Below are 23,064 nucleotides of genomic sequence, written 5' to 3' on the forward strand. Positions count from 1 at the left end.
CCGCCTCCAGGGGAGCTATTGTTCCTGCGGCCGGGCGGGAGCCAGGCCGGGGTCGCGGCCGCCCCTCCGTCCGGCCGCCTCGGACTGCGCGGCGCCGAGGATGCCCCGTGAGCATTGCCGTAACAGACATTTTTGCCGCCTTTTGTGAGCGTTTTGAAAGCCTTACCTTCGCCCGGCAGCATGGCTGGGAAAGAAGGGCAGGTGGTCTATGGTATGTCTGTTTTCTAAGTGAAGAAACAGCCGCGGAGAAGTAAAGGTGACTTGTCCAAGGTCACATGCCAAGCAATAGGCAGGACCAAGATTGGAACCCAAGTTCTGACTCCAGCTATGTAGTTCTCAGAGATGTTGGGTGAATGGCTAAATTTCTAGGATTCTCACCCGCCTCCCACCCCATTTCCCCATACTCATATACACCAGCTGAATTGAAAATAGTTTTTAAAAGACTGTATTGCCCTTTCCCCCTAATAATAGCTGAGATTTAGAGAGGATTTGCTATATACAAGGCTTGGAGAAAGCTCTGCACGTGCATTCTCTCCAGTTCTTTTTTTACAGCCCTACAGGGTTTTCATTCTTACCTCCATGCTACAGATGAGGAAGTTGGGACCCAGAGAGGTAAAGTGATCTGACTCCCCGTCCAGTGCTCTCCCTGCCATATCTCGCTAGGTGATAATACCCAAGCATAGGTAGTAAGATCATGGACTGAATTGTTCAAAAGTCCTCTGCCATTTTCATTCTGTTGCTGCCTCCCACTTCAAAAGGAATTCTTAAATCTCATTGAAAAGCAGATCAATTTGACTTACAGAATTAAGAAATGTGTAAAAAACCATCACAAGCAAAGCCACATTAGGAAAAATATCTTCAAAGTAAATATGAGACAATACACCTCATAATAACATATCAAGAAGGAAAAGTTGAGTTGAAATAATAGAAAAATAGGAAGCTTAACTCCTTATTCACAAAAAGTTCATCCCTTTGGATGATTGACAATAGTTAAAAGAACTGACAAATCGAGGATTAGTAAGTTAGACATTTTAGGAGGGTAATTTGACTAAGTATCAAAAACCTTTAAAATGTGTTTACCCTTTAATCTAGCAATCCCCCTTACTGCAATTAAGTTATTATTTATTATTAAATAAACTATTTTCTAAAGAAATAATTGGACAAGCACACAAAAACATATACATAAGGATGTTCATTACAGTCTTTATAACCTAAATGTCCATCAGTAGGAACTAGTTATAGTACCTCTTTGTACAGTGGGGTAATATGCAATATGCAGCTTTAACAATGATGATGATTAGGTTAGTGTTTACTGACATGGAAAAAAGTAAGATATGGATTAGTAATAAGAACATATTTTTTTCTAAAATATACATGTGTACACATTCATAGAAAAAAATCAAGAAGACTATACAGCAATATATTACCAGTGGTTATCTCTGAAAGGTGTGTTTATGAGTGATAGGTTCTTGTCCTTTATATTTTTATGTATAGTCTGAAATTTTTCAATGAAAAAAATGTGTTGTTATAATTTTTAAAAGCTATTTTCAGCCGGGCTCGGTGGCTCAGCCTGTAATCCCACACCTTTGGGAGACTGAGGTGAGTGGATTGCCTGAGCCCACGGGTTTGAGACCCGCCTGGGCGACTTGGCGAGACCTCATCTCTACAATAAATCAAAAATTAGCCAGGCATGGTAGCGCGCGCCTGTAGTTCCAGCTACTTGGAAGGCTGAGGCGGAAGGATTGCCGGAGGCCAGCAGGTTGAGGCTGCGGTGACTGGGAGCGGCCACTGCATTCCAGTCTGGGCGACAGAGTGAGACTCCAACTCAAAAAAAAAAAGCTATTTTCTTTTCGATTATATTTTTCCCCCTGTTTTTTACAGAAATAAATTCACACTTTTTAACATTTTGTTAAGTTTTGCCTCAAATCTCTAAATTGTTAGTGGCATAGCAATGGTACAACTAAAACTGAACTTCTGGCTTTCCTGAATCCAGTATGATCCCAGGTTCCTGACTGCCAAGCCGCAAGTGAAGGCTCCTTCTCAGACCACTCCCTCAGTAGTTTCTCTACGAAACTTGACCTTTTCCTGCTTCTTTCCTGACCTGTGCCTTGGCTCTCCCAGGCCCCATATTCTGCCTTGAATTGTCATCGCACTGCTGACATCACCCAGGTAGAAATACTAAGAAGAGATAACCCTTAAATAAAAAGCAAAAATCTTGGGGCCATAAATCATAAATTAATTAACATCTGCATCTTTCTCCAAATTAAGTAAGAAAAATCCAACACAGATTTCTCAAAAATTTTCAAATTGAAAAGGACTTTACTTCAGAAACAGAATTTCTCTGACTTCAATCATACAACCATAGAGAGGAAAAAGGATGTTAGAGGTGCTCTAATACAACCCCATGACATGACTTAATACTGGTGAACCTAAAATATCATATAGCAAAAGGGTGTGGGTCTCACTACATAAAAACCACCCAAAGAGTTTAAAGACAATGTGGATTTCTAAACACCACTCCAAACAGTCTGGGTGATGCTCAGTATCTTTGTTTTAAAGTTCTCAGATAACTCAGATGTACTGCCAAGTTTGGAAACCCCTGACCCAACCTTGATCAGTCAGCTGTTGCTCTGTTACAAACAACCATAAAATCCCAGCAGCATTTCACAATAAGCACTTATTTCTCATAGTTCTAGGAGTTGGCTGGTTGATCAAGGCCAGGTCTGGCTGGAAATCCAGCTGGATTTGATTGCTGTGTGCCAGTTTAACTCTGGTTCACTCCACCAGCATTCATTCTGGAACCACAGCTGAGGGACAGCAGCTACCCAGGAGAAACTCTTCGTGGAGATAGCAGTGGTACAAGGGGCAGCCCAACCATGCTAGCACTTTTCACACTGCTGCTTGTATATGTCTGCTGACATCCGCCTGGCTAAAACCAGTCTCATAGCCAAGCCCAAAAATAAGGGATAGGGAAGTCTGCTCTTACAAAGGTAAGTGAGAGGGAGTGAACAGGAAGTGAATATTTGTAAACAATCTAACAGAGCTCCTATAACTAAACACCATTAGTTATGCTCTATCAGAATGTTTTCAGTTCCAAGTAACAGAATCCCCAATCCAGCCAGGCTCAGTGGCTCAGCCTATAATCCCGTGCTTTGGGAGGCTGAGGTGAGTGGATTGCCTGAGCTCGCGGGTTCGAGACCTGCTTGGGCAACTTGGCGAGACCTCATCTCTACAATAAAATTTTAAAAATCAGCTGGGCATGGTAGCGCATGCCTGTAATTCTGGCTACTCGGAAGGCTGAGGCAGAAGGATCGCCGGAGCCCAGCAAGTCGAGGCTGCAGTGGCCGGGAGTAGCCACTGCACTCCAGTCGGGGCGACAGAGTGAGACTCCAAAAAAAAAAAAAAACTCCAATCCAAATTAACCCCAATCCAGATTAACATTAACATCCAGATTCATTAGCTCTGGTTTAAAAAAAAAAAGAAACAGAGGTAGGGACCTCTCTTATGAGTTGGTTTCTGTACTCAAAGCTTCACTATTGGAAAATATTGCATTCCTTCAAGAAATCCTCATGAGCAGTCGCTGCATGCCAGCCACAACATTAGCCTGGGGGCAAGAGATCCTGCCCTGGCTGTGTGGGAGGGGAAGAGTCACCTGAAAATCAACAATTACAACTCAGTGTGATAAGTAACGAAATATAAGTAGAGTAGGGTAGGAGTAAATGGCAAATCCCATTCCATAATCCCAGCCCCATCAAAACCCTGGCTTTTCTTGACCTCCTGCTGGAGGGTCTAGCTGCATAATGAAGTCCTGATAAACAGTAATGAGATACTTTGGGACTGACAAATTGGCCCCAGTAGGAGAAAGTCACATGCTTGACCCAGAAACAGGGGAAAGAGATGATTTATAGTATAGCTCTGGTAATGCCTGGAATTGACCTCTGCTCCGATTTGAGAAACTGGACCCTACTTTCTAGGGTGAGGAGTATTTTTTTTAATGGAGAGTGTATAACATTATTTATTCGTTTGGCAAATTGTTATGGAAGGTCTACTCTGCTCCTAGTGCCTGGGAATATATATAGTAGTAAATACAGCAGACCTGGTCCCTGTCCTAGGAAGTTTACAATCAACTATTAAACAGTTATATAAGCCGGGCGCGGTGGTTTAGGTTGTAATCCTGCGCTTTGGGAGGCTGAGGTGAGTGGATTGCCTGAGCCCGCGGGTTCGAGACCCACCTGGGAAACTTGGCGAGACCTCATCTCTACAATAAATTTTTTAAAAATTAGCCGGGCATGGTAGTGGGCACCTGTAGTTCTGGCTACTTGGAAACCTGAGGCTGAAGGATCACCGGAGCCCAGCAGGTGGAGGCTGCGGTGGCTGGGAGTATGCCACTGCACTCCAGTTGGGGCCACGGAGTGAGACTCCAACTCAAAAAAAAAAACAGTTATACAAATAAAAGTAAAATTGCAACATTGTTAACACATACTATGAAGGGGAAGGTCAGAGAGGCTTTCCTGAAGAGTGATGCTTGTAGTAAGAACCAGATGATAAGGGCATGTTCCAAGCAGAGGAAACACCATGAGCAAATGTCTGTTAGTACGAGAGTCTTAATGCCACCCAGTATAGTAAGAACCAAAAAGAGCAAGGTCAACTTGTTTAGAACTTTATTTATTTAATAAATATTTACTGAGCATCTACTATGATTTAGGCACTGTTCTAGATACAAAGAAACAGGAGTGAGCAAAACAAAGTCTCTGCTGCTTTTAGAGCTTATGATCTAGTAGGGGAGACTCAAGAATAATGGTGGAAGAGAATAACTGTTGAATTGAGACATGATAATAATAATCATAATACAATGAAGACCCACTGCATGCCAGGTAATGACAGACACTTTGTATTTTTTGTCAATAAGCTTCCCATCCATCTTGTTGGTAGGTATTATCTCATTTTTATAGATGAGTAAACAAAGGCCTAATGAGGTTAAGTATCCAAGGTCACAAAGCTAGGTAGGAAGTTGGAGTCACCTGGTTTATTCTAATTCCAAAGCCCCACCATGCACTAGCAGGAGATAATGGAGAAGCATCATCATCAAGATGATACAAGATGAAGCAAAGAGTAGCATTATCAAGACTGCAGCCACCAAAAGAGTATGCATGAGCCATCCTGACCAGCCTGCAAGAGTATCAGGAGATTTTGTTGGGGTTTCTTGTGATTACATTGGTAAGGACTCCACTTGGAGGCCCTATTATTCTTACCCATTTCCCCTTAACAGTCTTCATTTACATAGACCACAGGCAGAAACCAAGAAGGCAAGAGTTGCAGACATCCAAACAACAGTGCTATGGGAATCCAGAAATATATCCTGAGTCTGCTTGGAGAACAGGTTTCATCACTGTAATTGTCAATTTGAAAGGCTTCTCACCCAAACAGTCCCTGTGAGTGGGTAGAAAGACTAAGGAGGCATCTCTGGGTTTTTCCTGCAGGTCTTTGTATCATTCAATTGTTTGGCATTGCTTGGAATACAGAATTAAGATTTTCCTTGATCTTTCAGCAAATGGAAATTTTCAGCTGCAATCTAAAAATTTCTCCAAGGGCTTTAGCTTATGAAGGAAAGTACCAAAGAAACAGCTTCTCTGACAAAGACAGTCACACGTTAATGGAAGTAGGAGATACAGCATAGTAATTAAGAGTGTAGGCTCTGGAACCAAACCATCTGGGTTTGCATCTTAGCTTTGCCACTTGCTAGCTCTATGACCTTGGGCAAGTTACTTAAACTTCTAGGTGCCTCCATTTGATAGTCTGCTAACATAGAGATAAAATATTGTATCTACTTCATAGGGTTGTTGTTAGAATAAAATGGGTTCATAGGTGTAAAATGCTTAGAACCATGCTTAGTACATCATAATTACCCAATAAATAATTGGCTAAAAGTAGTTATGACATAGCCAGCACATGATAAACATTAGTTACTGTTAGTAGTGGTTGCCATTACCTGAACTTAATCCTAAGCAAAAGCTCTACATGTATTATCTAATGTAATACTACCAAAAACCTAACAGAGAAGGTGCTTATTATCTTCATTTTATAGATGAGAAAACTCTGGTTTGGAGAAGTTAAAAAATTGACCCGGCCGGGCTCAGTGGCTCAGCCTGTAGTCCCAGCACTTTGGGAGGCCGAGGCGAGAGGATTGTCTGAGCCCGCGGATTCGAGACTCACCCGGACAACTTGGCGAGACATCACCTCTACAGTAAATCAAAAACTAGCCGGGCATGGTAGTGTGCACCTGTAGTTTCAGCTACTTGGAAAGCTGAGGCGGAAGGATCGCCGGAGCCCAACAGGTTGAGGCTGCAGTGGCTGGGAGCATGCCACTGCACTCCAATCTGGGCGACAGAGTGAGACTCCCAACTCAAAAAAAAAAAAAATTGGCCCAAGGTTACACAGTCAATGGGCAGCAGGGCTGGGACCAGGTCTATTGACCTCCAAAGCCTATATGCTGAATCAAAACCCAAAGGGTTAAGATCAGCAGTCAAAAGACCTCATGTGGGCTGGCTATCTACCAGAGAGAACTGCAGGGGGGCAGTCTGGTGACTGACAGGGACAGCCAAGCTGCTGAAAGGAAAAGTTGTGACAAAAAGCCAGGTAGGTCAAAGGGAAGGACAAGAGGTTACAGCCAAAAGTCTGGGAATTTGAGAATGGCATCCACTTAGCTAAGAATCATGAAAGAAGGATAAAGCAAGGAGTTAGGTACCTGGAGGAATTAGAGTGAGTCAGTGGAACGAAAAAATTATAAATTTACCACTGTGTGTGTTTAAGTATGTCAGCTTGCTTCTGTATGTATACATATGTATTGACCATATGTCATTTTCCTGTGTGTACATATGTAATGAGTGTATCAGCTTGCCTCAGTACATATGCATAAGTGCCAAGCATATGTCATTTTACCCTGCGTACATATGTAAGGAATGAGTATATATCAGGTTGCCTCTGTGAGAGTGTGTAGGCATGCATATTGAAGTGGGACAGCTGGGCCTGTGTTGGTACATGCACATATACATGCATGCATTACTGTATATATCAACTCATCTGTATATGTACATGTGAACTTGAATTGAATCAACAGTTTCTTTAATTCTTTTCCCTTGGCTCCCAGTTTAAAATTATTCTCAAAAATCTGATGGCCTGGGGGTTTTGCAGCAGTGTCAATACAGTTCAACTTAGTCTGGTTTCCAAATTATGGGAGTTGAAAAGTGAAACAGCAAGGCCACCTTCTGAAGATGTTTCTCTCAGCACAGAACAATAGTGAGAAGACATAAGGCAACTTTGGTAGTGATGACTTCAACAACCATGAGAGCAGGGTTCAGGGCAGGGCATGGATCATGGTGACAATACCCCCATTCACCAAACATTCATCCAACAGTGTCTAGAGATGGCCCATTATGTGCCAGACAACTGTGTTAGGCAGTGAGGATGCAAAGGTGAACAAGAAAGACACAGTTCCTGGCCTACTGTAAACTTTAAACAGTCAATTACGGTTGTGAAGGATTTTGCAAAAGACTGTGAAAGCATCAGATGCCTGCTATACCAAGTGTTGGGGGTAGCAAGGAATACTTCACAAAAGAAGTGATATTTAAGCTGAGGCTGGAAAACTGACAAAGAGTTAGAAGAAGGTACAGAGGGAATAGTACTCTATGAAGAAAGTTCAATTTGTAAAAATAAAATAAAGAATATGGCAAGTTCAAGACACAAAGAAAAGGCAGCTGTGGATGAAGCCTGGAGAGTGAATGACAGAGAATGAAGTTGAAGACCTCAGGAAGCTGAGGTCTTGATCTCAGGAAGCTTGAGGTCAGAAGGGACAGATCAAGTGAGCCTTTTAAGCCAGAATAAGGATTCAGACTTGATTTTTTAAATTATAAGAAGAGAATAACCTGTTCAGATTTGTGGTTTGTTTTTTTGTTGTTGTTGTTTTTGAGTTGGAATCTCACTCTGTCGCCTAGTCTGGAGTGTAGTGGCCGCTCCCGGCCACCACAGCCTCGACCTGCTGGGCTCCAGCGATCCTTCCGCCTCAGCCTTCCAAGTAGCTGGAACTACAGGCGCGCGCTACCACGCCTGGATAATTTTTTGATTTATTGTAGAGATGAGGTCTTGCCAAGTTGCCCAGGCGGGTCTCGAACCCGCAGGCTCAGGCAATCGACTCACCTCAGTCTCCCAAAGCACAGGATTACAGGCTGAGCCACCGAGACTGGCTCAGATTTGTGTTTTTAAAAGGGCATTTGGTTAGATAGATGAACTGGAAATTATGTTAATTATATCTCAATAAAGCTGTTAAAAAATAATCCCTTAGGCTGCAGTGCACAGAATGGATTGGAAAGGCCAAATGTATGTAGGAAAACCATGAGAGGGCTGTTGCATTGGTTCTGGTGAGTGATGATGGTTTGGACAAGAAAAGTCAGGAAAAAGCAAATGAATTAGACAGACTTAGGAGGTAAGATTAACAGAATTTGGTGAGCAATTGGATGTGGGAGGTGAGGAAGAGAAATTGTCAAACAAGGGTTATCTGTCGATTCAGTTGCATTTACTAAAATAGCCAACTCTAGAGAAAAAGGAGATTTGGAGAAAAATTATGAGTTTAGTTTTAGGCACACTGAGTTTGAGGGCCAGTGAGGCACTTGGACAGAGGTGTCCAGTAGCAGTTGGATTTATAAGTCTGGTGCTCCTAAGAGAGATTTATACTGAGCATATAAATGCGGGCAGCATCAAAGGATGCATTATTGAAGTCGGGCCGGGCTTGGTGGCTCAGCCTGTAATCCCAGCGCTTTCGGTGGCTGAGGTGAGTGGATTGCCTGAGCCTGCAGGTTCGAGACCTGCCCAGGCAACTTGGCAAGACCTCATCTCTACAATAAATCAAAATGATCAGCCGGGCGTGGTAGCGCGTGCCTGTAATTCCAGCTACTCGGAAGGCTGAGATGGAAGGATCGCCAGAGCCCAGCGGGTCAAGGCTGCGGTGGCCAGAAGTGTGCCACTGCACTCCAGTCTGGGTGACAGAGTGAGACTCCAACTCAAAAAAAAAAAAAAAAGAAAGAAAGAAAGTGTGATGATTTAATGAGATACTATAAAATGAGATGAGAAGAAGGTCTAGGCTGAAGCTGAGGAACTCCAATGAAGGGAATTGTGAAAGAACTGTCAGAAAATTAGGAGGAAAACCAGTAAAGAACAGCATCACAGTGATCAAAGAACAAGTGTTTCAAGAAGCACTTGTTAGCTGGACAAATGCAGCTAAGAGATCAAGCAGGATGAGTACTGAATAGTGTCAGTGAATATAATCATTTAAAGTCATCAGTGATCTTAATAAGAACCATTTGGTAAAGTGGTAGGGGCAGAATCCAGAATAGAGTTTATTGAGACATGAATAAGAAGTAGGTAGTGGAAACAGAACACTTAAACAACTCAGCTGTGAAGGAAAGAAGAGAAACAAAGCTAGAAGTGACTGAGAGTAAAGGAAGGACTTATTTATTTATTTATTTAGAGACAAGGTCTTGCTATGTTGTCCGTGCCAATCTGAACTCCTGAGCTTAAACAGTCATCCCACATCATCGTTTCTAATAGCTGGGATTATAGACATGTGCCTCCATGCCTGGCTAGAGAAGACCTTTTAAGATGTAAACATTTAAATTATGATGATAAGATCCAATAAGGGGGAAAGGGAAAACCTGAATATGAAACACAGAAAAAAGGATAATCAGTTGTATACGATTCTTGAGAACACAGGAAGGAGTGAAATTCAACGCCCAGTTGGAAGGACTGACTTTTGAGAGAAGACACTTCCTTCTTTGTAACAAGAAGGAAGGTAGAGAGAATGGGGACTGACGGGGTTTGTAGATAGGGTTTTAAGTTGCTGAGGAAATTCTTGGATCATGACTTCTATGTTTTCTGAAGAGAATAGGGGTTAAGGTGGAGCAGGAATAAGGGTTGGGGTTGTGGCTACATTAAAAGGTAGAGTAAGAGCTTTAGCCCCACTACTATGTCCTTCAGCTCCCTCTTAGCCTTCCTAACTCAGTCTTCATCACCATCTTTGATGTGGGCAATTGCATTTTCTCGACCTTTTTTTTTTTTTTTTTTTTTTGAGTCAGAGTATCATTCTGTTGCCCAGGCTGCAGTGTAGTGGCCTTGACCTCCTGGGCTTAGGTGATCCTTTCACCTCAACTTGCCAAGTAGCTGGAACTACAGACATGTGCCACGATACTCAGCTATTTTTTTTATTTTATTGTAGAGATGAAGTCTCCCCATGTTGTCCAGGCTGGTCTCAAATTCCTGTGCTCAGGCAATCCTCTTGCCTTAGCCTCCCAAAGTGTTGGGATTACAGGCATGAGCCACAGTGCCAGAACTGCATTTTCTCAATCTTATATAACATGTTACTTTTTAAAAAACTAGTCTATAAATACAGTCTAGATAACCACTTCATGACAAGTACCCTAGTCCCTCCCTTCCAACGAGATTGTTGCCCAAGTCCTTGCTACATAGAAATTTTGGGTCAGATTTGAAAAGGGTGGAAAAAAATTGAAGCGGTCATTGATGATAATGGGAGCAAAAGTTTATGATTTCCCCCAGCAGAACCTAGGAGAGATTGATAGTACCAGAGGCAGACACCGGAGAGGCAACCTGGAGCCAGGATGCTTAGGAGAAAGAAGATAGAAGCCTTTTCTCTCAGGTAGGCATCCCTTGGCACAGGGGAAAAAACTACCCCTTGTACTCCCTATCCCAAAAGCAAAGGAGTTCTAATAGAAGTAGCCTCTTAAGAAACCTGGGGCAAAATATAGCCTTTGCTTTCTGACTAGCAAGCATGACTTGAGGTGACCTAAATTCAAATTTTCTCAGGCCCAGCACACCTTCTTTCCATGAGTGCTGACAGATAGTCAAGACTAATTTGATCACCATTTTTCTTTACTTTTAAAATGTATTGTATTTTAAAAGTTGGGGTACAATTCAGGATTAGGTATATAAGTGGTCACAGTATAGATAAAGTTTGAACCTACCTTTGGTCACCACTTTGCCTGGTTTGAGATCAGGTACCCTTGTCAATGTTATGTGGCCCCCCTACCCCTCCACCCAAGCAGTTTCCAGCTACTGCCAATCCCTTTCCTATAGTATTATGGTAAATGTTCAGGGTCCACTTATAAGTTATCACCATTTTTCAATCCTTAGTGATTTAGGTAAAAACCGTCAATGGATGCTAAAACCATTGAGTAAAAAGTTATAAAGGGAACAGAATATTCAGAGCCTTAAAGAATTACTTTACAGGAAACTTATTAGCTATGAGAGAAAGAAAGAAACTTTATAATGGAGATATCTGGCAGCTACTGTCTTTACCAGATGATCAAATTTAGCATCATGAGTAGTGGGATAATTTGCCACACTATGCCTTCTGAAGTAAGGTAATTAGAGGTACATGATGTTTATTTACGGGATTTTTTTTTTTTTTTTTTTGAGTTGGAGTCTCACTCCGTCGCCCAGACTGGAGTGCAGTGGCCGCTCCCGGCCACCGCAACCTCGACCTGCTGGGCTCCAGCGATCCTTCCACCTCAGCCTTCCAAGTAGCCGGAATTACAGGCGTGTGCTACCACGCCCGGCTGATTTTACGGGATATTCTTGCCAAAAAAGTCTAACCTAAATCTAATCACAAGGAAGTAATCAAATAAATCCTGAATGTGGGGCACTTTACAAGGCCTGGACTTGAAAAGAAATTTAATGTCATGAAAAACAAAAAAGTGAGGAGAGGGATTTGTTCTAGATTATTTCAGCTAAAGAGATAAAACAACCAAATGCAATAAACCTTAATTGGATCTGAGAAAATAAACAGCAATAAAAGATATTAAGATAACTGGAGAAATTTGAATGTAGGCTATATATTAGATGATATTGAATTAATGTTAATTTTCTTAGGTGTGATAATGAGAATTAAGTAACCTGGAAAATGTTCTTATTCTTAGTGCATACATGCTGAAATATTTAGGGGTGAAGCATCATAATATCTGCAACTTTCCAATGGCTGAAAGAAAGAGGAAAACAAACCATTAACAATTGGTAAATCTAGTTGGAGGGTTACGAAAGATTTTTTTTAAAAACTCAATGCTGTCTATGTTTTAATTACTTCACCAAGCACTATTTTTTTGCCATGACCCTGGATGGCTTTATGCTTATGAGCACAAACTGTGCTACTTAATGTGCTAAATTAGATTGAAATCTTTAAAAGCATCATAGCAAGAAAATTGCTCTGCAAAGCTTATAAGACATAAAAGAACTTCTAATTTGTGTAGGAGTATAACTAAAGATATGGTAAAGTGGGAGAGCGAACCACAAAATAATAAAAAGAAGGTTTTCCTGGGAGTCAGAAAGACTTGAGTCCAGCACTTAACGACTAGAGATACCAGTTTCCTCATTTGCAAAGCAGGGCTTAATGATATCAGCTTTACCAGCCTGCTGTACAGGTACAGGAGAAACAGGATGTGAAAAGTCTTTGTAAACTGGAAATGTGTATGCAAGTGAAGTGATTTTAATTATCATGACAGGATGATGTCCTGTTAGCAGTAGTTCTCAAATGCCATTATACATAACAAGCAACTGGGAAGCTTATTACAAGTGTACATTCCAATTCCACCCCCAGAGATCCTAATTCAGAAGTAGGTCTGGGATAGAGCTCTGAATTTGCTTTGTGAAAGCACCCCAGATACTCTAGTGCAAGTAATCTGAAAACTACACTTAGAGAAGAACCTTGGAGAAAGTCACTCTGATCCAAATCTTTGCTATGTTTAGTCCCTGGACCAGTAACAACACCACCACCTGGGAGCTTGTTAGGGCTGCAAAATCTGGCCCCACCCCAGACTGACTTAATCAAAATATGCGGTTTTAATAAATGATCGGGTGAGTCCTATGCACATTAATGTTTGAGAAACACTAATCTAAATGGAAAGACTGATAGGTGACCTCTTTATTGCCTTGGCCACTGGTTCTCAGCTTGCTGCCAGACAGAATTGGGGTTGCCACCTCTGCTATTTCTGGCAACTTTAGCCACACTTAGCTCTTCTCTCTGCTTCTCTTTGTTTCTTCCAGCTACTCAGTCTCCTGGCAGAGCTTTGATGAACATAACCAGCCAATCAGAGTACCTATTTTCTCCCATGCCATAAATAGACCAATCAAAGCTTACCAATTTAGGATCTAAATCTAGTTAAGCTATTTATTAGATATGTGATATCTATTTCTTTTTCTTTTTTATTGTGGTGAAACATAACCTAAAATTTAAAAGGAAATTTGTAAAACAGAAGAATCATATAATCTATAGAACTGGGCAATCTCAAATAGTTAAACAGCAGTCAATTACATTTTGTTGGGAAAATTACTTCTGGAGAGGCAACAACCCTTTTGTTCCTATTGTAAAGAAATTCTTGTATTGCCTATATTTACATTATGTTATAAACAGTTTAAGTACAATCATTATCCTAATATCAATAACATTCACAAATGATGCTTTCAACCTTGGGGCTGATCCACTTGCATGCAGTACTTGAATTTATGTACACATTATCTTTTAAGGAGAATGCTAAATTGAAAACTTGGGTTAGCCGGGCTCGGTGGCTCAGCCCGTAATCCCGTGCCTTGGGAGGCTGAGGTGAGCGGATTGCCTGAGCTCGCAGGTTCGAGACCCGCCTGGGCAACCTGGTGAGACCTCATTTCTACAATAAATCAAAAAATTAGCCGGGTGTGGTAGCACGCGCCTGTAGTTCCAGCTACTTGGAAGGCTGAGGCGGAAGGATCGCTGGAGCCCAGCAGGTCGAGGCTGCGGTGGCTGGGAGCGGCCACTGCACTCCAGTCTGGGTGACAGAGTAAGACTCCAACTCAAAAAAAAAAAAGAAAACTTGGGTTACATGCAGTGAATTGAAAAAGATAGTTTAACTTTAGAATTAGACTAATTAGAACATGAGAAGGGAATTTAGAGATCGTCTTCTCCAACATCCTTATTTTTAAAATAAGGGAAAAGAATATCCATAGAGACCTAGTAACTTGCCCAATCACATGATGAGTTGCCCATAAAGCTGGGACCAGAGCCCAGATTCCAGGAGTAAGTCCTAGTGTTCACTTGACCTTGAAGAATAGATAACATTTCAGTAGCACAGGCTATAGGAAGGTATTGTAGACAGGCTGAGCACACTCTAGGTAGAGGGATTACAGAAGTAATTTCACAGAGCCTGGCTTTGAAACTGAGACTGATGACTGGGCTCAGGGAGGCTCACAGAGTGGGGAGGCTGGAAGGAGAAATTAAGATGGGTTTTTGTTTGGGACAAGAGGTAGTCTTGTTGTGACACAAAAGATCAGAAGAGGTGGTTAGGGATTTTTTTCTTTTTGGGGGGGGTTTTAATTTTACAGTTTACAAGCCGGGCTCAGTGGCTCAGCCTGTAATCCCAGCACTTTGGAAGGCTGAGGTGAGTGGATTGCCTGAGCCCACGGGTTCGAGACCCACCTGGGCAACTTGGCAAGACCTCATCTCTACAATAAATCAAAAATTAGCCAGGCGTGGTAGCGTGTGCCTGTAGTTCCAGCTACTTGGAAGACTGAGGTGGAAGGATTGCTGGAGCCCAGCAGGTTGAGGCTGCAGTGCCACTGCACTCCAGTCTGAGTGACAGAGTTAGACTCTAACTCGAAAAAAAAAATTTACAGTTTACAAAGCTCTTCCATATTTGTATTCTCATGTAATCATAGCAGTCATAAAAAGTGGGTATTTTCCAGATAATGGTCTATTATTCAGAAAGTCATATTCTTTGCAAAGCTAAGATTTGAACTCAGACCCTGAATACAAAGGCTGTGTATTGTTGATTCTTTTTTTTTGAGTTGGAGTCTCACTCTGTCGCCCAGACTGGAGTGCAGTGGCTGCTCTCGGCCACCGCAGCCTCGACCTGCTGGGCTCCGGCGATCCTTCCGCCTCAGCCTTCCAAGTAGCTGGAACTACAGGCGTGCACTACCACACCCGGCTAGTTTTTGATTTATTGTAGAGATGAGGTCTTGCCAAGTTGCCCAGGCAGGTCTCAAACCCGCGGACTCAGGCAATCCACTCACCTCAGCCTCCAAAAGGCGCGGGATTACAGGCTAAGCCACCGAGCCCAGCTATTGTTGATTCTTTAGAGTCAAACCACTTGGGTTCAAGCCTCTCCATCCCCATGTAGAAGCCATATGATTTTGAGAAAAAAATAATGGCTAAAATTTATAGTGTTTACTATGGACCACACACTATTCTAACTACATATATTACTCATTTAATCAAACAACCCTGTGAAGGATATTCTGTTATTACCACCATTTTAAAGCCTCCTCCACCAAAAGAAAAAAAAAATGAGAGCATGGAAATAAGTAGGGTAGAAGTGTCTCAGTAGAAGTTGATGAACAGGGATGCATTTGGTTCCCTGTCCCTTGATTTGTAATTTCAACTCCTTGGTATCCCACTAGTTCTCTTCATACTTATGATTTTGTGATATTGTTCCTCCTCCCTTCACTTTCTTAGGAGGAATCTGCTTCCCTGTCCTTGACTCAGCAAATATAACACTGAATCATAAAATGTTCTTCTTTAGTTGGGCTTGCCCTCTTGTACTTCTGTCCTGAGAAGAGCTTCCCCTGGATAGCTCCTGTCACTTCAGTCTGGGACTCAGAGTGATCACATAAGAGCAGACCTGCCCCAGTTTCTCCCCACACTTCTCAATGGCTGAGTGACAAGTCACTCAGTGCCTTCCAATCCTGCAGAAAGTCTAATACCAGCCCATTCTAAGAAACTCTTTGGAGACTCATGGATAAGAATCTAGATCCACATGCACCTCACCAGCAGAGCGCCAGCATGAATCTTTCTTGGTTATGCTGAAAGTTGAACATGATGATGGGACAGAAAAGGAACTGAAGCCTTATCTTCCACTACTACTTAGAGTATTTCCAGTATAGCAAATATTCTTTTGATTTAAAAAAAAAAATCTCTTAAATAACAGGATTTGGAATTTTTTTCCCCCAACAACCCCTTAGAAAAGAAAACTCAGACCAGAACCTAATTAAATCTCTTAGCGGTTGCCAAAAGTTAAGGAATCCATATTTATGGACAGAGACCCCCTTGCACCCCACCCTCAGCTCTTTAGTGAACATGCATGGTTAGTCTTTTCCCCAAAAAGTGGCTGTGCTGTAAGGGTATTTTATAAGTGGAACTAGAGCTTCAAATCCTCTCATTCAGAAGTAATGAGAGCACCATTCTGTCCATTCCAATCAGTGCCAACAGTGAGAGAACCTTCATATACAATCTGGGTATCTGGTTAATGTAGAAACAGAAACTTTCCACCTAATGATGATAAACTGCACTGTTAGGCTAATAATCAGCTTGCAAACTCAACAATTATACTGGATAATAAAGGTTCAATAGTTTTTTTTTAATCTTGCATAAATCACACTTCTATAAATTGAATCTCATTCTAAATGCATCAAAGAGCTATTTAAAGAAATGCCATGTCGAAATTTTTCATAAAGAAAATAATCACTCCTGTATTTGTTATGGAAGTTTTATATACTGGGTGTTCCTAAACCATGGTACATCTTGGTACTTCCCCTACAGGGCTGCATTTCTACGGAGGGCAGCCATATCCCAAAGACAACAATAATATTAAAATGCTTTACATTATACTTTATTTTAAAAGTGCTGGTAAAACACAAACTAATCTTCACAACATTCTAGGGAGGTAGATAAGTATTACACCACTTTCACAAATGGAGAAACTGAGACAGAGATTAGTATTGTGTTGAAGTGCATAATATATGGCACAATTAGGAAAATTTGTTGTAGTCATGGTTCACTGATGACCTTTTCCATGACTTCTTAGTCCCACCAACACAAAAATAGCAGATGCAGCATGGAAACAAGTCATCAGCGGTCAAGCTAGTCTAAGGCTAGTTTACCTTGTTGATACCAGATATTGAATATGCTGTTGTTTGGCAAGCATTCACCTTCCTCACATTCTTACATGCTTCCTTGCACCTCTTAACGGGAGAGTGGAAGCTGTTGTGAGTGCAGAAGGAGGAGGTGGAACAACAGTGCTGGGAAGAAAGATGACAGAAGGGAAAACATGAACTGATACCAAAGCAAGGGCGAGGAAGAACAAGAGGACTAGCTGGGAATTGGTCCAACAGAAAGGAAGGCCACAGCAGAAAAGTGCCATTCATTTGAAAAGCTCAGACATCCAGAGATGCTACTAGAAGGGTAATTCTTAGCAATGACATTATAGAGTCACTCCTCATGGCTTTGCCAAATGTAATTATCAGGTCCTTCTGACATTCCCAGGAGGCAGAATCATTTCTTTCCTCTGGTCGAGACCAAGTGCTGATGTAATTGACCTGACACCGCAAAGGCTGTTGACAACTCAAATATACCCTCCCACCATGACACCTCTCTTCCTTTGCACTTCTAGTCTCTTCAAAACAAAACAAAACTGAATTTTAGTATTCTCCTTGCTGAAATCCTAAAACATTTCCAAAGCTTTTGGTGCATAACAAGGCAGGATTCCATGTTTCAATTTTATAAAGGGGCCATGAAAACCATACATGTGGATTTAACAGCCTCTCTCAGTCAGTGCTCCTCTGTGCGACTTTTTTTTTTTTTAATTGTAGATGCCAACTGACTAGAGAAAAATTGGAGCTCAAGGGAAAGAACCTTTTCTGATCTTTCTAGTGCAAAGCCAATTCAAGACATGGCAGGTGACATCCCACCTGCTGCAATGGGAGTACTGATGACAGAGGCGACACCAGATGACTGGGTGACCAAGAACTCAGCAGGGCAGGGCTAAAATAATAGATGAACAGGTGGAAGTGGTAGCACAGGCAGCTGAAGGGGCAAAAGTCAGGGCAAAGACATGGCAGCCATAGAGGGTACGTGTGGAGGTACTGGTGTTTGAGGCTGAGAGGGAGGTGGTAGTACTGGCTTGTGTCCAGGCTTCTCTCAGGACAGACTGGAGCCAGAAGTACATCCTTTCTTCCTTTATCTCAATCATTCTCTCAGCTACAAGGTACAGAGCTTTTTTTTTTTTGAGTTGGAGTCTCACTCGGTCACCCAGACTGGAGTGCAGTGGTCGCTCCTGGCCACCGCAGCCTTGACCTGCTGGACTCCGGCGATCCTTCCGCCTCAGCCTTCCGAGTAGCCGGAATTACAGGCATGTGCTACCACGCCCGGCTGATCATGTGCTACCACGCCCGGCTGATTTTTTGATTTATTGTAGAGATGAGGTCTCGCTGCCCAGGCGGGTCTCGAACCCGCGGGCTCAGGCAATCCACTCACCTCAGCCTCCCAAAGGCGCGGGATCACAGGCTGAGCCACCGAGCCCGGCAGGTATAGAGCTTTAAAATCCCACTCCTCCTCCAGCAAACACGATCCACTACCAAGCCTTGTTGATTCCACTTAGACAATGCCCTCCACATTGGTGTCTTTTGTTTTTACGACAGCCTCCTCTGGGTCCTCCCATCATCTCATCCTAACCAGGGCCGAACCCTCCTACCTGGTATCCTGGCTCCAATCTTCTCTCCATTCATTTCCATCTTCCACTCTTCTTTCTGGAGCACAGCTCTGATCACGTTACTGCCTAATTTGGAAATTCCCCATGCTTTCACTGCCTCCCAAAAGTTCCTCTGCTTTCCGAATCTCTACCTGCCAAAATGCCAACTCAAAAGACTCAGTTCAAATGCCGTCTCTTCCGAGAGACCTTCTTTCAAGCTTCTTAGCTCTCTGCTCTGAGTTACAAGTGCATTTGAAGATGTGTGCTGAACAAGTGCATGGTAGCTGTGTACAAGCCCTATTTCCCTTACTGGGCTGTGTCCATAATGTGGCAGGGTAGGGAATGGTGAACCATGTCTTATATTTACCTGTCTACAACACCCACAAGAAACATTTATTGCATTTCTACCTCAGGTAAGAAACTGCTCAGAAGTGAAATGAATTGAGATGTACTTGTTTGTGAACAGATATTACAAGTACCGTGTAACATAATCTGGTTCTCAGGATAAAACAAATCCATGATAGAGCTTCACGAGGAATGGGGCAAGGGCTGGCAGTTTGGGCTATATATTGCGGAGTCAAGAAACCTGGGGCTGAGGTTCTGCTTTGCCATTCACTATCTTCGGGCTTCACACCAGGTGGTTCTTCTCTGAGCATCATTTCCTTACATCTGCATAGCCTCACAGGATGAAGAATCAAGTGAGACATATTTGTGAACTCTCCATCAGTGGTCGATCCCAATTACGCATCATAATCCCCTATAAAGCTTCTGAAAAATACAGAGGACAAGGCCCCAACCTGGGTCAATTGAATCAGAATCCTCTGGAAGTGGGACCCAGTGGGACTAATTATTTATAAAATACTGTTTTCTAATACATAGCCAAGGTTGGAAACAAGTTATAAACTCATAAATACCATTAACAGTAGAGCAAGGTGCTTTAGGCTGCTGGTTTAATTATCCTTTATTTGTTCAGTTAGGAATTAGTTCAATGCTTTTATGATTCCATTAAAATATACTGTGTGTGAGCATTTTTTTGTTGTTCCACATCGTTGTTTGTGTGCTTAAGTCATAAGTTCTGAGAGACAGAATAATATCTAGCACCACTGTACTCGTACACAAAGATATACCTACCCAAGATTTTGAGAACAATAAATAAAAACTCCATAAGGTCCTCTAAAACCTTGCTATTCACAAGTGTGGTGATGAGACAAGCAGAACTGGCACAAACTGGGAGCTCACAGGAAATACAGATTCTCAGTCCCAACTTCAGAATCTGCATATTAATGAGATTTTTAGGTCAATAGGTGAAGCTAAGGCAATCTTTTCTCTGTTCAGATGCATGTTTTGGGCTTGCTGTTCCTTGTCCTAATCCTGAAGGGACAGGAAAGCATGAAGTACCAAATTCGGTCTTCCACAAACCACTGAAGCTTGGTACTTTATTCAGATGCTTCACCCTTCTATTTTTTTCCCTTTCCTTTTGAGACAGGGTCTCACTCTGTTGCTCAGGCTGGAGTGCAGTGGCACAATCTCAGCTTACTGCATCCTCAATTTCCTGGGTTCAAGCAATTCTTCCATCTTAGCCTCCTGAATAGGTGGACTACGGTATATGCCACCACGTCTGGATAATTTTTTAATTTTTTGTAGGGACAAGGTCTCACTGTGTTGCCCAGATTGACCTTGAACTCCTGGGTTCAAGCAATCCTCTTGCCTCAGCCTCCCAAAGTGCTAGGATTACAGGCAGGAACCACCATACCCAGACAGATGCTTTATTTTCTAAAGGGTCCATTAAGTAAAAACTAAATTAAGAACTCAGATCCTGACAAAAGGATCCTTCCTTTCAAAGATTAGTCTTCAGAGTTCCTTCAAATAGCCGGTTCCTCTGAGAGACTTAAAATACAATTCAGTGTATAAATTCATATCCATTTAAGTTTTATACAGAGCATAAATAGCAAGTATATGTGTACCTTACTGAACATACAGTCCCCAGGACCCAAATTCTAAAATTATGAGGAGAGAAGCTTAGCCACTGCAATAAACAATTTCTCCCTGTTGACCCATGCCCTCCAGACAAATACGTAGGCAGTACCCATCCAAGATTATACAGACCACACCATAGCCAAGGAGTTGTAGCAGATGCTGAACATGATCTAGGCCAACTCCTTTGTTTTATGGACAGGAAACATCATGTTAAGGATTAAAAAGTTACCAGAGGTCACACGCCAACTTGAGGCAGAGCCAAGCTTAGTTCAGGCCCTGACTCCCAGTCCTATACTCTCTTAAGACTCTGCCATATATATTCATTCCTCTTTCCCTACCACATGCCTTGAAATCTCATTCTCAGACATTGCTGATCTGTCCTGGCACTCAGTTGTCACTTTGCTTCGTCTACTTTTGCAGCTATGGCTGTCCCCAACTCCCAGGGCTGTTTTTAACACTAGGCTATAGGACAAGCTATATCACAGCTCAATTAGAACATCCATTTATCAATCCCTATTTCCAAATACATTGGTAATGGATTCTTAGAAAGCCCAATGCTAACAATGTAATGCCAACTACAAAGCATTACTATTGGCTAGCACCATAAGCATGGTAAGGGAAGGGCCTTTCCTTAGGTGGCTAAAGATTAAAAACAAGGGCAACCATTAACACAATAGTACAAAGCTGGGAGGAAACTACAGAGGGAAGGCAGCACCTTTAAAAAACATACACTGTGGCTATAAGATTGCAAGTTTGTTTGTTTGTTTGTTTGTTTTGGTAATAAAACAACAAAACAGTGTAAAAACCAAAATGAACATTTCTCCCTCCAAGTAGTTATATCCTTAGTTCCAACAAAGCTTCCGGCATTGGAGACATTATTTGGGACTCCCTTGGGGGAAAGTCTTAAAAGGCAGTTTATGAGCCACATTAGAAAATATCCTTCTAAGTGTTGGGCCATTTAAAAACAGAAATTCCACACTCGGGAGATGAACTGAAAAAATGAAGAGTGCTGCAGCTCTCATGGAGATTGCCTAAAGGCCTCTAGCAAGTTCTGAGCAACAGCTTTACACTGGAGAAACATGTGGCCTCCCAGGAGAACCACTTTCAATGGGAGAGCATTCATTTGGATAGGAAAGTTCTGCAGTTTGTTTTAAAACAAAACAAAGCAAAGCAAAAAAAAAAGGGCCACACTCCTTTTTAGTCACACTTAAATTTGATTTTAAAAAATACAACAACAACACTCACACATGGTTCTTGTATGAATTCTAATTAAGAGACATTACATTCAGAATTATAGCACTCATAGTGATAATTTTCAGAAGACTATATAACAGCTTCTTTGCCACGTAAGGGATACATAGGGTGCAGCTGTTTACCTGAATGTATTCTTAAATAAGTGACTACTACCACTCTAATTTTCCTAGTTGTAGCTCTGTTACAGATTACTGACCGCAAATTCATGTTCCAGACTTTCTTTGCCAACACAGATTAATTACAAGAGAGCCACCCCCAAAGTCTTAGGGTGAATTGGGAAAGGGCCGGTTAAATGAGGAAACAGGCCATTCCTTGGTAAAAGTTTGTAGTTTTCTTTCCCAATACATCTTCTTTTTATTGAGAACTTCCATTTTTATCCTGTGTTCCTCCTCTGCCATCTCACACTCTCGCTCTATCTGCTGGATTTTGGCCACATGCACCTCATTCATTTGTATCAGTTGCAGTTGTAAGATGGACATTTGTTGATGGTGTTCTTCCTCATGCATCTTTTTTAAAGCACCTTCCTGAGAGGTTTTGCTCCTGTAGTTTTTATTGGCTGTAATTCTGACAGCTGAACACGAGGGTTCAGGTTGAGAGGTCCCCTCACATACTGGAAAATGTATGAACTCTTTCTCATCATCGCACAGTTCTCTATTTGAAACAGCAAATGATTCTGAAAAACAGTAGCAGAAAACATGTTCAAAGATTTTACAGGCAGAGAAAAAAATCAATCCTATTTCAAATGACAGGGTCTCTCATTATAGGATGTTATCTAAAATAGTGTCTGCTTTGGCCTTCATGTCTACAAGTAATCTTGCCACACCTGACTTTCTAAACACCTACAAATCAAAGGCAATTTTATATTAAGAAATAATGACAGGGGCAACCCCGTCGGGTCCCCTCCCACCATGGGAGTTTTTCTGTCCTCTCAATAAATCCTGCTTACTCATTTAAAAAAAAAAAGAAAGAAGAAAGAATGACAAAGGGTTTCATTATGTCATTTCTAGAACTTCGAAGTATAAGACAGTAAAACCGTGCTTATCAAGAATCGGAGACCTTGTTGATATAAGTCCTTAACTGAAACGTGTCCAATGATGAGCATAAGACCACAATACAAGGTCAGTGTGGGTCTTCATGTTAAGTTTTCTATCAGTCTGATCACCTTTTGCCGGCTTCTCATTCAGCCATGAACACTTATGTTCAATCTTCGCAAGAGCACCATTTCTGTTTCCTGGTCACAGGTGTTAACCCTTACTCTAGATAGCCATCTTGTAAATGTTCT

At 41.9% G+C, this 23,064-nt stretch overlaps 1 protein-coding gene across 3 annotated transcripts in view; it reads right to left on the reverse strand.

Annotated features, from left to right (window-relative positions):
- The window catches only part of LOC103269691 (myb/SANT-like DNA-binding domain-containing protein 3), a 145,327-nt gene that overhangs the window by 102,049 nt on the left and 20,214 nt on the right, over positions 1-23,064 (reverse strand). The window contains exon 2 of one of the 3 annotated variants that reach the window (XM_008067253.2): positions 21,777-22,455. The exons of the other annotated variants lie outside the window; for them this stretch is intronic. Coding sequence (XP_008065444.1) covers positions 22,046-22,455 — 410 coding nt within the window. The 3' untranslated portion in view covers positions 21,777-22,045. Of the gene's footprint in view, positions 1-21,776; positions 22,456-23,064 lie in introns of those variants that run through there. 3 annotated transcript variants of the gene reach the window in all.

The sequence above is a fragment of the Carlito syrichta genome, unplaced genomic scaffold (genome assembly GCF_000164805.1).
Source record: "Carlito syrichta isolate Samal-C Ts95f unplaced genomic scaffold, Tarsius_syrichta-2.0.1 Scaffold309451, whole genome shotgun sequence".
Taxonomy (NCBI): domain Eukaryota; kingdom Metazoa; phylum Chordata; class Mammalia; order Primates; family Tarsiidae; genus Carlito; species Carlito syrichta.